This window comes from Phycodurus eques, chromosome 2, assembly GCF_024500275.1.
Source record: "Phycodurus eques isolate BA_2022a chromosome 2, UOR_Pequ_1.1, whole genome shotgun sequence".
Classification (NCBI taxonomy): domain Eukaryota; kingdom Metazoa; phylum Chordata; class Actinopteri; order Syngnathiformes; family Syngnathidae; genus Phycodurus; species Phycodurus eques.
In genome coordinates, this window is record NC_084526.1 from 26,913,055 (window position 1) to 26,927,901 (window position 14,847).

Below are 14,847 nucleotides of genomic sequence, written 5' to 3' on the forward strand. Positions count from 1 at the left end.
GGCAAAATAGCTGTTGTGCTGGGATAATACAGTAGATGGTGGCATTGTCATTTTTTGTTTAGGGGAACAAAAGCATTTGAGTTTCCCTTTGCCTGTAATTCCGAACCAGGGCTGGCCCAAGCCAATGTGGCGCCCTAGGCGAAGCTAACAAAATGTCGAATAGAAATAGTTTTTAACAATGCTTTTATTAGATAACTTGCCAGAAATGTTTAAATGGAACATTTTCTTCATTTCAATACTGTAATGTTACAGCCAAACAAATCGTGAGAGTAACTTGCTGTTTCGACAACTAAAGGGACAAACCAAAAGTAACAACAGCTTGACCTCTCTTTCCGCCATTTTTCCTCCATATTTTTATTTTTCTCCTGTGTTCTTGACAGTTTTGTCCGTACTCGATATGTTTCCAAAGTTCTCTGGGGGTCACATCAATATATTTGCCCTCAGCAGAGTAGGGATTGTGTGTTATTATTATTTGTATTACTATTAATTAGGCATTTCTTTACATTTGAATCTATGTTGTCTATGTTTTCCACTTTAAAAGTTAGTTGTCAAGTTATTCCAAAAACAGTGTTGTGCAGAAGTATTGGGACCCCTTCTCAAATTCTTATATATTCACATAGTTTCCCCACTTTCATGTTTAAGATCATCGAACAAATGTAAATATCAGACAAATGGTGTTTTTAATGGTAATTTAATTTATTAAGGAAAAAAAACAACTATTCAGTTACCTGGCCCTGTTAATTCCGAGGGGCTTTGAATGCATCGCTCTGCACATTGTAGGGAAACTAGGAGAGAGAAAGAGCCTCAAAGTGAGTTGATTTCAAAGTACTGTACAGTTCATCTTGCTCCCCTTCTTTTTTTTTTTATTGTTTATATTTTCATTCTCATTTCATTTGAATATAATTATATTGAAAGTGAAACCCCCCCAAAAAAAATCAAAAAAACTGCACCCTTAGCATTTGCTAACCCTACCCTATGGGCGGGCCGACCCTGTTCCAAACCATTTATTAATTCATATCTATGATGTGGTGGCACGGTGAACGACTGGTTAGAGCGTCTGCCTCACAGTTCTGAGGACCGGGGTTCAAGTACCCGGCCCCGGTTGTGTGGAGTTTGCATGTTCTCCCTGTGCCTGCATGGGTTTTCTCCGGGCACTCCGGTTTCCTCCCACATCCCAAAAACATGCATGGTAGGTTAATTTGAACTCTCTAAATTGCCCCTAGGTGTGAACGTGAGTGCGAATGGTTGTTTGTTTATGTGTGCCCTGTGATTGGCTGACAACCAGTTCAGGGTGTACCCCGCCTCCTGCCCGATGATAGCTGGGATAGGCTCCAGCACGCCCGTGACCCCAGTGAGGATAAGCGGCTCAGAAAATGGATGGATGGATCTACTTACTCAATTGTGTGAAATCTGGGCGTTTAATTAAACTCAAAGCTGATGGAGTTGCACGAAGCCATGACTTTTTCTGTTGTATGAATGGTACCAGGTGGATACACAGGTCTATTGTACCTTTTGCTATTTAACAGCATTTATTTTTCTACCTGTCACTATACATCACTGGCATTGATAGTTGAACAAAGATACTGTATATTGGTAATTGGTGAATAATAATTTTTAAGACAAATTAAGTAAAATTGCATGAATTTCTGCAGCACCTCGATGATCACACTATGGTGCCACAGAACCCTCGTTGGGAATCAAGTCTAGATCTTGATCATAGCAAACTGTGGACACTTGGCTAATGTATTAAAGGTCTCCTCCATATTTAAAAAAAATATATTTTTTTATAGTCTTTGATGTCATTTAAATTTGGGTTGAAAATGCTCTTTTTTCCCCCAATGCTTCTCTTTGGTCTTTTACGCTTGGCAGTTGAGACGGCTGGATTTGTCACATGTAAATAAACTTTGCTCCCATTGGATCGCTCATCTCCTCAATGTAAATAGGGAAAACTACTTCACTCTGATTGGCCGTTGACAAATGGTGAGCTCTTAGCGGCCAGGCAAAGCATTTATAGTGACCTTGTGTTCATTTAGTTTGATATGGGGGGAATTTTATATCAATGTGAAGAATATTTCAATTCAATTCAATCACTATATGTAACTGTGTCATGGAATTCATCTCTTGCACACATTTGGCGACAGTGACCGCAGTTACATTCAACATTTTAAATATTGCTGTAAAACACAACACATGTATGCTTTTATGTACTCTATGTGGCCTGTGGCGGCTGCCCACCCAGCTGGCTTGCTTGCTCCAAACCCAAAAATGCACTTCCACCATTGTGTGAAAGCTTATTGATTTTCTCCAAATATAAATTGAAGCCATTTATTTCTCAATCCTCAGAGTTTGGCAGGTGATGTGAAGTTTAAGCTTTGCACAAGACCCAGCTGCGTTGCCATTGAGCAGGTTTTTCGTGAGAGTGGGCATGTAGCAACTTTCTACAGTACAAATACACGGAAATCTGATCTGGTCATTTTGCATACCTTATGCTTTTATCGTCATTTGCATTCAATCGGCAAACTGCATAGATGTTAAACTTAAACCAGGTCTTAGACTCATTTTGACCTGTTATGCATAAAATAGTAGAAACAATGGATGTTGATGGAAGGGGACCTTTAAGGGAATTTCCAAGATGTTCGCATACATGTTGACTCCCATGTTTGTAGGAGCAGAGTGGCAGACAGGGTTTGTGGTTCAACTCCTGGGATTGCATTCCAGAGCATTTGCATCATGTGAAACTCAGCCCTTGCTGCTGCCCATTTGTCACTGCTGAGCTCTGATTTAATCCAGTAAGGAAAACATGCTAAATTGATCTTGTTTTCTTGTTTTCTTTTGCTCACAAACTGAATATTTGTTCCATCTGGGACACAACAGATATCAGCATCACAATTGAAAGTCCATGACCCAGGGCTAACAAGAATGTGCAGATGATATGGTTTAGGTTTTCAATATTCAAATTTAGGTCACACTGACTCATTTGTTTCTGTTTGGGGGAATGAGGCAAAACCTCACGAGTGAAAACAGGTTTAAACTAAATTAGTAAATTGTTAATTTCTCTATGAATTTTTAAATGTTTGCTAAACCATGTGTTGTGCTGTGCTTACAGGTGAGGGTGCTATATCCCAATATAAGAATATTCCCTGACTGCTTTTATCCATAGAAAATGTAGCAACTGGTTCATAAATCTAGCAATGACATTTAAATATTGTCGAAAACAAATATTTTACAGGCTCTGAATAAGACTCGTGTAATTTAACCTGCTCTGGGAGCCATGCGATCCTTGTCAATACAACCCAGTCTAGTTTAGAGTTTTGCGAGACAGTCGAATACATTAGTTCAGATATTGGGATGATTGTTTTTGTCTTTTATTAAGGTTTTCAATGGTCAAAAGTGACCAAATGCTGTAAAACAATCATGCTCTTATTAGCAGTTTCCCCACACCTAATATCCTCTTCATCTACCTTAGGCTGTGTGATTAGTGTTGGTGCTACCTTATTTTATAATATTCCTGTACTTATACATTTTGTGGATATCAACTCTGCATATTCAGGGCATATCTACAGTATTTGAAAAAACATGTTGCGACTATCACTATTAATATTTGTTTACAAAGTAACTGAGATTTCACTGACATGATGCCTCTCTATGAGGTGCCATTTGTAAAGCTGCTCATGCCAAAAATCACATGTCACATTTACCTTCAAAACGTGTTTAAAAAACTGGTGTGAATTTTCGAGAGTAACTTTTCTGCACATTTTGAACAATATTTGTCAACTTTGTAGTTAAATCCAAATATTAAATGTTACACCTAAATCTTTAGTCTAAGTGTTAAATATATATTTCAATGTTAAATATATAGCTAAATATAAAGCTTAAATCTAAATGTTAACTATATATCTAAATGTTAAATATATATCTAATTATAAATCTTAAATTGAAGTCTTAAATACATAAAAATCTTAAATCTCTCTCTCTCTCTCTTTCTCTCTCTCTCTCTTAAATGTAAATATAAATCTTTAAACTAAATGTATATTAATATAATATTGAAACTAAATGTAAATATAAATGTTAAATGCTAAATGTAAATGTTTCGGGTCGAACTAAATATTTAGCTAATATGCAAATTCACGCTGCCAAGAAACGGAAGTACCAAAATAAAAGCTGTGTTTGTAGCATCAAATAGCAACATAAAAAAATAAAATGAAAAACATCTTATAGAGGGAAATGGACCCTTAGAAATATATTATCACTGCCTGAAATAACAAACCAGTTATGGAAATGTTATTTGAAGAGTACTCGAAGTGTTTAATGTCACATTTATTGAGAAGTGTCATGTGGAAATAGCGGGACGGGAGATGGGGAAGCAGGGGGAAGAAAAGAGAACCACCTCATATAGATACAGATGTAACATTTATATATATTTAACATTTAGTTTTAAAATGTATATTTACATTTATATTGAGGATTTATATACATTTAACATTTATTTTTAAGAAATATTTACATATATATTTAACATTGAAATATATGTTTAGCATTTACATTTGAGATTTAGGTGAAACATTTAATATTTAGATTATTATTCTAAATGTGCAGAAAAGTGAGTCATGAAAATTCACACCAGTTTTTTCTTAAAACACTATTTGAAGTTTATTTTCAGTGTGAGCTGCGTTACAAACGGCGCCATGCATAATCCCATGCATAATTTATTTTACAATGACACTCCCCTAGGGGGACCCCTGATATAATTTCTCACATTTTCGTTTTGCGAATTTTCCATTGTTGATTTGTTATAATCCTCGTTGCTCCCCCAGTATCGGTAATTGTGCAATGGAGAGGGTGTGTGCGGGAGAGGAGGGGTTAAAACCGGGAGGCTTTGCAGTGGGAGCCCTGGTGGGCTAGGCTGCATTGTGATCGCGACAGATGTCTGAGGGGCACTCCTCAGACCCACACTGCACCCTCAGAGAGCAAGACCGGAATCCGCAGCTGTCACTCCCAAGGCTTTCGCCTCTATTATCACATTCAAGCGGAGTCTGGAGACCAACTGATTACTTTCCTCAGTACAGGTCGGTCAAACCGATGCTTTGTTTTAACAAATACGTTATTTTTCAATCGAGATACGTCGCCCCCCCCCCTTTTTTTCGCAATAGAAAGAAAGAAAGTACCAGTTCCTATTGTTCTCGCCATTCCTTTTTCTAAAATTATGCAAATGTATTCCCATTTCAACAATAAAGCCGCTGAGGTTTCTTTTTTCTTTTTTTCCTCGAGACCGCGGTTAAGTCTGTGTGCTCTGGTGCGTCTTCACCGGCAGCAGCTTTGATTTTTAAAAAAAAAGAATTTTAAGAAGACTAGCCAGTGAATTAAAAATGTACAAAAGAGAAAGCGGAACAAAGTTCTCAATTTTCTGTTTGGTTGTATACCAGAGGACTTTCGTTTTTTGCTAAATATGATCTTTGAAAATATTTTTTTGTGTGTGTGTTCAAACCGGTGAACAAAAAGAGTAGAGCAAGAGAGAGAGAGAGAGAGAGAGAGAGAGAGAGGCGTTGGTGGGTAAAGGTGGGGGATGGACAGTGGTTGCAAATGTAAAGTGTAGTTATCTCCTAATTCCGTATTACTCAATTCGTTGTCTAAACCCATTTTCTCTCTTGTTGTGATGAGGACTCACCTCCTTTGTGACACGCTCATTATATTTCCTTGATAAAAATGTCACTGACTACATACGTTCCGTTTTATCAACAAAACGTGAAATATTTTAATTTCACGATTTAACGTGGAGACCGGTCAACAAGAAATAACCCAAATGAACTTGGTCCAGATAGAGTGGTTTGAAAGAAGACACAAGACAGTTTTACTGAAATGGCGTAGTGGGGAGTGGTCATAGGTGAAATGGATTTGCAGCCACTCCCCAGCACAGTGCTGTGTGGCCACGTTATGGCTTCATTGCTCCACTGCAGCACTAAGGACAGTTCCTTGGTCTTTCACTTTGGTGCCCATACCCACATGTTGCCCTCACCTGGGTTTCTGTATGTCTTGTTTTATAACATAACGATGGTTGCAATATATTATCATCTTTGGTTGGAATAATCAAATCAAATATCTTGCTTCTATGACCCTGGCATCTGCAGCAGGTTTTTAGGTATACATTTTCAAACCCATTGATTTCTTCTCTAACTCAGCTAAAAAACAGCCAGCAAAATGAAAGAAAACTCATAGTTCTCCTTTTTTATTCTGAAAGGAAGTCCGATTGTGTCGTAATCAACTGCTGCCCTTGATATATCCTCATTGTACACTCATTCCTCTCACACACTAGCTGTGTTATGTACTAATCTAATCCCCACTGAAAAAGACTGTTATAGAATGTGTCATCATAAATAACCACTGTAGAATGCTCTAGTGCAACTACAATGATGAAACTATTGTCAAAAAAGCCATCGAATTCCCTGTTGTAGGTGCAGGACCAAAGCACCTTCGACAAAAGACAAAATAGTAAGCTGCATGAGTTTGTTTGCTATTGATCATTTTGTTGTTGTTGTTGTTGTTTTTCTTGAAATATAAAAGCGGAATCTCAAATTTACTTTTAACAACAAAGAAGAATTGAATGACTTGATCCCTATTCCATTTATTGAACACAACTAAATGCCAATTATAGGAATCTCTCGATCCGAAGACGTGATTGAAAAAATTGGCGGGATTTTCAGTTGCTCGAGATCGGGTGAAAAATATTTTTATTCATTTTTTTGACATTTTAAATGTCACAAAGTGAGTGACAAAATAATCTAAAGGTACAACAATCTTGCCAAATTGAACAGTAATAGTATCGTTTTATATTACACAATGTAACTTTTGGGGGTTATTTTTAGTACTGGTATAAGTGCCTGTATAAAAGAGTCTGCCTTGCTTGGCCCACTGCAGGACGCTTGTTAAGAGCAAGGAGACTCGACAATACGGCAGAGCAAGCTGAAAGATACTGCACTTCTAAATTAGTCTGCAAAGCCTGAAAAAATCCGCCTCGCTGAATGGCGTGTCAGCGAGTCGAGAGAATGGCAGACAGATTAGAAATTGTGACACATTCATTTGACCATCAAAGTTTAACGAATGTGAATTATTTTGTGACAAGCACATTCATCTGTAATGTGTGCTTAGTGTTAACATTCTATTAGCATAAATGTCATATGGCTATATATCATGTATTTGATGATATTATTAGGTCTTACTTTCTGTCCTGTTATTCAAATAAGGAATTTCATTTCAGTACAAAAAAAATAATGACATGAAAATTTAACTGAGTTGGGCCAATACACACTTTGAGTAGCTCAATACAATATGTGTATCATCAAGTTTAGGGCAAAACAGCTATAACTTTTTAAGAAGTAGATTTACCAGACACAACTATAATTTATATGTACAATATGTATGTGTGTGTGTGTGTGTGTGTGTGTTTTATATATATATATATATATATATATATATATATATATATATGCATGCGCGTGTCGGATCGGGACTCTTGAAATCAAAGACTCGGTCTAATCTTTGTACATACAGTAGGTATGCAATGAAAGCCAAACTTTTTTTTAAAGAAACAAACAATATTCTAACATTCCAATTTAAAATAGAGTATGTAATGAAAGTTACTTGTGTCATGCTTGTCTGGTCATGAGTCTTACGTCAAGAGAATTCTGTGTTGAAACTCATGTTGGTCAGTTGAATTGAATTATGTAATTTGCCAGTGCAAATGAAAGTGATTATCCATGTCTTGCTATGGGTTTATTTAATTAAAATCAAATTAAGACATGTTATAAGATTATGCAATGTCTTAATCTTTATAACATCTTCTCATAGGTGACACCATGGGAGGGAAACTGAGCAAGAAGAAGAAGGGGTATGATGTGAGTGATCCCAAAGAAAAAAAGGATGATACTGCAGCACCAGCTGCAAGTGCCGAGGAGTCTGGTAAAGAAGATGATGCAGCACCACCCACAGAAGCTCCTGTGACAACTGAATCGGGCAATGGGGAAGAGGAAGCTGTTGGTTCAGCTGTTGCAGTAGTAACTGAAGCAGGAAAAACCCCTGAACTGTCTAAATCTGCTCCACCTGAAGAACAAGCAGTAGTAGCAGCTGTAATACCAGAAGAACCAGTCACAGTCAAGCAAGAACCAGCTCCAGTTCTAGAACAACCAGTCCCAGTCAAGGAAGAAGCAGCTCCAGTTCCAGAACAGATAGTCGTAGTCAATGAAGAAGTAGTTTCTGTTCCAGAACAACCAGCCATTGTCAAGGAAGAAGCAGCTCCAGTAACAGAAACCATCGTTGTCAAAGAAGATGCAGCTCCAATTCAAGAAGAAGCCGCATTCAAACAAGATGCAGCTCCAGTATCAGAAGAACAAGCCGCACTCAAAGAGGAAGAAGCTACAATTACAGCGGAATCATCTTCAGTACTAGAAGACGTGGCTTCAATACCAAAGGAACCAGTTGCAGGCACAGAGGAAGCCACTCCAGTTCAAGAGGAAGCAGCTGCAGTATTAGAAGAACCTACCGCAGCACCAGAGGAAGCAGTTCCAGTTCTAGAAGAACCCGCTGCAATATCCGAGGAAACATCACCATTACCAGAAGAAGCTACAGTCAAAGAGGCTGTACCAATTGAGGCAGAACCAGAGTTTGCAGCTGCACCCGAACCTATCGAAGAACCTACTCCAGCTAAAGAAACTGTGAAAAAACGACACGTTGTTCCTGCCAGTCCAGAGGAGTCACTCAAAGAGCCAGAACCCATTCTAGTGACTCTTACAGAGCCCGAGGACATTTCAGAGGAGACAGCCCCACCTCCATTTGTTCAGGAATTTGAACCACTGGCTGAACCAGTAATAGAGCAAGAGACAATTTTGGAGACTGAAATAGAGCAGGCAACAAAAGCCGAGACAGAATCAGTGACAGAGAAAGAACCAGAGCCAGAACAGGAGGTTGACACAGAGGAACCTCCAGCTGAGGAACAAGGTCAAGAAGATGAGTCTTATCCAACAGTGGCCACAGATGACAGCATGGAACATAAGACTGTGGATGCTGAGGAAATCAACAACAAATGTATGCCTTCAAATGATGAATCAGCTGGACCAGACATAGCAGAACCTGCAGGATCTGATGTGATTGCTGAAACCTCTGTGGAAAATGTGCCTTGCCCAGAGAGTGTGGTGGAAACGAAGATGGAAAATGGTGATATGGAGAGCGCTCCTCTTGCAGAGGATGTGGTGGAAGTAGCTGCAGTCCCGGTTGTGAATGGAGAGCGCACAGTCTCCACACACCCAGAGGAATGTGTTAATGGTATTGAGAAGTCAGTGGAGTCACCTGTGAAGAAGCTGAGTGACTTTGAACTGAAAACGGACGTTAACCTGACTGGGGATGCCCAGGAAGCCCCAGAGGCCGTCGCTGACATTGTGGAGGCTTTGAGTACTGAGGTCACTGAGGAAGCCTGATCTTTCAACTTAATGTGAATTTTGACAAATCTTCCAGTGAGATGTGAGAGAGGCGCCAAGGAATCACAAAAGCAGCAAGACTTTCAGAAATGTCGAAATAATGCTTGTGTTTTTCATGGTAACTCAGGCAATGATTTATTTAGTTTTGAGCAAAAAATGAAAAACATCCGGTCACATGATTATAGACAGAACGAAGGTAGATAGCAGGTAAGATGAAAGTACAACTTGAGTTTAGAATTTCAGGGGTGAGTCAATACAGTTAAACCACACACCTGAGCGAATATTGAGGACAAACGATAGACATGTTATTAATGAGTGATATGTGATTAAATCTGTGTGTGAGCCCGATTAATATGACAATATTAATTGACTTTCATATATTCTTTCTATTACAATGTGCAGAGTCACACAATGTTTTGGCCTTTTATAACAAATGAGACTTGTGAGATCTGTTAAATTTAAAATGGTTGAACAGAGAATAAAAAGATTGCCATAGCCTACAGTGAGCTTCTTGTCTGTCCATGCTTTTTGCAGCATTAAACATAATTAGCTCTTGCATCAGGGAATTTAATGCAAATGTAGTCAAACAAATCTCTTCCAAGTGATTACTGAATATAAAGGGTTCCATAGCATATCGCTGCAGAACAACAAAGGTACATAATATACTAAACATTAAAAATACTTGCTGAGATCAACAACCTTACTAGCTGCAATGCAGGTCAGATTTTGGCTGATTATTCACATAATAAGAGCAACGTCCTGTAGGTCCCTGCTCACTGCAAATATTGTGGTCTGTGCAACATGGCTGTCTATTGAGGGCTCAAGATTTACTCAACTTTACTTAATATTTGGTCTCATGCATGTACAGTATTTGGGAATTGAACACAAAAATGTTGAATCATCTTTAATCTACCAAAACGGGGTTGCGTGGAAACAGTTGACAAAATATTTATTTAGTAAAGTCAGTGTTTCTATTTTTTGGTGTGCAGCGTACATGTGGAAACTCTAAGGAGTTCACATTTCAGGTTTATTGTTCCTGCATATAGCCCTCCATCTTGTACAATGTGTGTCAAAAAGGTTTCAGGACTGGTGTCACACAAGTTATATTTCCAATCCAAATTACAACCTACAAGTTTTTCCTTTCTAAGTAAGTCTGAAGCAATTTAACAGTTTTCTCTACCATGCCGTCATGCACTCTGGGAAGAATTCTTCCTCCTCGGCAGGTTCGTTGTCAGAGCCATCTTGATTTCATCCACCTTTTTCAAATGGGTCCCCTTGATTGAGAGGTTGCTCCAACACGGTCATGTTCTTCTCCGCTCGGAACTTTTGGATGCTCAGTGCATTGTGAGCAGGGAGATTGTCACAGTGAAACAGCCCCGAGTTGTCCTACAGCAGCTCTCGCCTCCTCCCGTGCACTGAACAAAGCAAACGCTGCGGGATCTCTTTGTTGACGTGCTGGTTGATCTTTGTTTATCGTCACTAAATGGAAAATTCCCACTTTGTAGTTTGGGTTTGATATGCATCCTATGTGACACAAGTCCTGGAAACTTTCTGACACACCTTGTATGTCACCATGCCTTAGTTAGTTAGTGTGCCATTTTAGTTCAGCCAACTCACAGCTCCATGCTGGCAAGGATCTAACGGAGACAGAGCAAGAATGCTATAATTGTGTGTGTGTGTGTGTGTGTGTGTGTGGGGTGGGGGGGGGGGGTTGTTCAATGATGAAAGGGAGTGCTCTAATCATTCTAAAGACCCAGAAAAGAAAGTCAGGTACATTTACACTGTATCGCGGAATCAAATAAGGCATTAGATGTCTACGATGTGCTTTTTTTTTTTTTTATATTGCCCATGCACGTAGGGTTTTAGGATTTTGCCCAATCTGCTGTTCACACTATTGTCAGAAGTCCAATTGTCACATGGATGCTAACGTACATAAATTAGCATGGGGGAGTCAATGAAATTAGCCTTGTGCATGTGTGTGCACGCTGGTGTGTGGACAGTTGGGAGGTGGATACGCATGTGTGTGTGAACTGGAGGAGAGGTGGGAGGAGAGGGGTTGTCACCCAACCTTGAACAAACTACTGAACCGTGGGTCAGAGCATATAGTACGAGGTCTGATAGGGATCATGAAAACCTCCAATAGCTTCTTTCTAGGCCCATCGATATTCCAGCTCTCTCCAGCTTCTTGGGGGAAAAAACAAACAAACCCTCTGGTGTTGCATATTTATGAAAGGAATGTTGTAGGGAGGCCTTTCATGGGGGCTGGGGAGGACAAACATGTCCTTCTCTTTCTCCAAATGTTTCTTTTTTTAAAGAATACTTTGTCACTGGCCACTTGAAAAAAATAATTTCACCTAATATGTCAAACTAATTGGGAAGTTATCTTGTTTGCAAGCATAGTTAATGCTAGAAAAGGCATCATTAAATGGTTTGAGCATACATACATGTATTTTTATTTCATATACGATGCAGAAATGATCACGAGTGTATTCATAAGTCTAGTCTACAGTCTACATTTTGTCTCAAAGAACAAATCCCTACATTTCACGAGTGTATTCATAAGTCTAGTCTACAGTCTACATTTTGTCTAAAAGAACAAATCCCTACATTTCTGTCTTATCTTTTCTCTTGATGTCTTTTTAAATGGGTGAACAGGGCTCTTGTCCTTTGGCTGTAGATTTAAAGTTGCTTCTGTGAAAGGCCAAAAGGCCAGCTGCACTGCCTGGTTACCCCAACACTATGTGCTCTATATGCAAAGGCCTGCACAAAGTGCAGACTGTCTTCCAGCTTCTTTCTCAGCCTGCGGGCATTAGCCAACTCTGGCTGATGCTCTGAGAAGCAAAAAGAACCTTGAACTAAATCCAAAGCAGCTCTTTGATGAGGAAATGTACGAGGCACCAATTCACTAGGGATTCTTTCAATGTGTTTTTTTCTTGATGGAAGAGAATTTAAACTTGACGTACGAAGGCTAAATTGTTGTCACGTAGAATATAACCAAACCTCCACCATGTTTCACAGAAGGTAACCTGCAGTGTATTTTTCTTTGTATCCTTCATTTTTGCTGTAAACATAAAGCTGAATGAGACTTGTCAAAAGTTCTGGTTCTGGCCACACCAGAAACACTGTGGCTTGTAAATATACATCTTGGCAATTAAAATCCAGTTTTGTGAGTTCCAAGTTATTTCAATGTGTTTCTCTTTCTTTAACTCAAGGGTACCAATCATGGAAACATGGAGGAGGTTTGTTATAGTCTGGGGCTGCTTGCTGCATATGGCACAAGGTGTCTTAAATCTGTGGTGGGCTGGGCTGAATGAAATCTCAACACTATCAAGGCATTCTGGAGTGAAATATGCTGCCCAGTGTTAGAAAGCTAGGTCTCGGCCTCAGGTCATTGGTCCGCCATCAAGATAAAGAAGAGGAAAAAAAACAAAACACAGCTAGAAACACCCCAAGAATGGCTAACAAAAAAATGGAAAATGGACTCTGAAGTGGAAAGAGCTTTAAACATGCAGTCTGGGGAAGGCACCCTGAAAACCTGAGACAGCTGGAACAGTTTTCTCTGGAGGAGCGGGCCAAAATATCTGTTGACAAGTGGAGAAGGCTCATCAAGAGTTACAGAGTTTTATTGCAGTGATTGCCTCAAAGGTTTGTGCAAGAAATTACAGCCCAGTTTCATTAGCTCTTTTTAAAGAAAATAATTCTATTTTACCACATAAAAACAAACAATGCCTAATTTTCACAAGTACATTTTCACTTTATACCATTGTTTCTCAAAGTGTAGTATGCATACAACTAGTGATATGCGTACTCCCTCTAGAGGGGCATGAAAGAATCACTGCCTTGTATAGCTCAGTTGTATTTAACTTTTTAGTTAATTACATTTGCATTTAATCGCCAAGAACTGTGTTTTACATTTTTAATGGAATCACTGCATTTTAATTGGATCAGTATTTGGGTACAGACTTTTTGCCATTTTCCCATATTTAAGCGCAGTGTTTATTTACAAACAGTGCCTAATGTTACAGTGGCAATAATATAAATACAAATACTTTTTAGGAATAAAACCTGTCTCATTTTTGAAGAACAAGCCAAGTACTTTTTTTTTTTTTTTAGGCTGTACTTCGTTTAAAAAGTTTGAGAACCACTTGTCTATACCGTTTGTACTTATTAGGGTTGCGGTTAAATTGGTGCCTATCCCAGCTGACTTTGGGCGAGAGGCAAGGTAGACGCTGGACTGGTCGCTTGTCGATCACAACTCGCAGGGCACGTGTAGGTAAACAACCATTCACGATCACATTGACACCTATTGCCAAATTAGTCTTCAAACATGCACATTTTTGCAAAGTGGGGGGGAAACCAGAATACCTGGACAAAACCCACACAAGCACTTGGAGAACACGGAAACGGCTAAACACTGTGTCATCGTGCTGCTAGTTCATATTCAGTAAATATGTGTTTATTCTTACTTTTGTCAATTTCAAGTTATGTCAGTGACCAGTGTGGGGTACCAACAAGGTAGTTTACTCACAGTATTTATCTTTCCGCACCAATGTTTATGTCCTTTTAACCAACTCATTGTTAGAATTCTGTAATGATTGATTCACTGACAATGTATAATCGAGTTACAATGTAAAATTGATGCCGAACGGGTGGAAACCAACATTAATGAACAATAATTTTAACCTACCACCCCGTGGAAAATTCCTGACATTATGAAGTAACAACGGCTTCAGTGTATTCAATGACACACGAGGGACACAATCATGAAGAAATTCACCGTTCATGTCGGAATGGCGAACAAACCGTTAACCACAAGAGTGCAAATGCGCGGCTCTGACTAGAAATAGCCTTGCTCAGTCAGGGTCACGAAAGTTCCCCACTGAATCCGCGAAAGACGAGGTTACAGATTTGACTATTCATAGCAGAATCAATCTTGCATCATCACAATGGATTGAGTGCAGACATGTTTTAGAGTACACTGTTGGGACAAACATATTGAGACATTTATTAATGAATCAATCGTGTAAGTCCAGACCTCCTGGTTCCCTGAGTCTTAATTGTTTGCTTCACCAACAATCTATTATTACAACTATGAAGTTTAAGGAGGGCCCTTTTCTGTTCCAGCATGACTATGCCCTTGTGCACAAAGCATGTCCACAAAGCCATGCTCGGATGTGTTTGCTGCGGAAGAACTGGCCCAAACTCAGCTCCATCATATACCTTTGGGATTGACTCCATATGTTCTTGCATTTTACTTCCTGCAGGTTTAATGACCAAGTGTTCCGAATACCTTTTGTCCCCGTGTGGTGTTTTTTTCCCCGAGAATGTAAAAGCTGCAGAGCACGCAAATTCCACGTGAAAGAGTCGAAACAATTCACTGAAG

The 14,847-nt window shown here is 39.2% G+C and overlaps 1 protein-coding gene across 1 annotated transcript; it reads left to right on the top strand.

Annotated features, from left to right (window-relative positions):
* The first annotated feature begins 4,806 nt into the window (after positions 1-4,806).
* Positions 4,807-9,960, top strand: si:dkey-56m19.5 (fibrous sheath CABYR-binding protein). The gene is made up of 2 exons (XM_061670155.1): positions 4,807-5,066; positions 7,843-9,960. Exon 2 carries the CDS (start codon positions 7,851-7,853, stop codon positions 9,462-9,464), a length of 1,614 nt encoding a protein of 537 aa, XP_061526139.1. The 5' UTR covers positions 4,807-5,066; positions 7,843-7,850; the 3' UTR covers positions 9,465-9,960.
* The last annotated feature ends 4,887 nt before the right edge of the window (positions 9,961-14,847 follow it).

Coding starts and splice junctions, on each gene's coding strand:
- si:dkey-56m19.5 (XM_061670155.1), top strand. CDS start 7,851: ATGGGAGGGAAACTGAGCAAGAAGAAGAAGGGGTATGATGTGAGTGAT.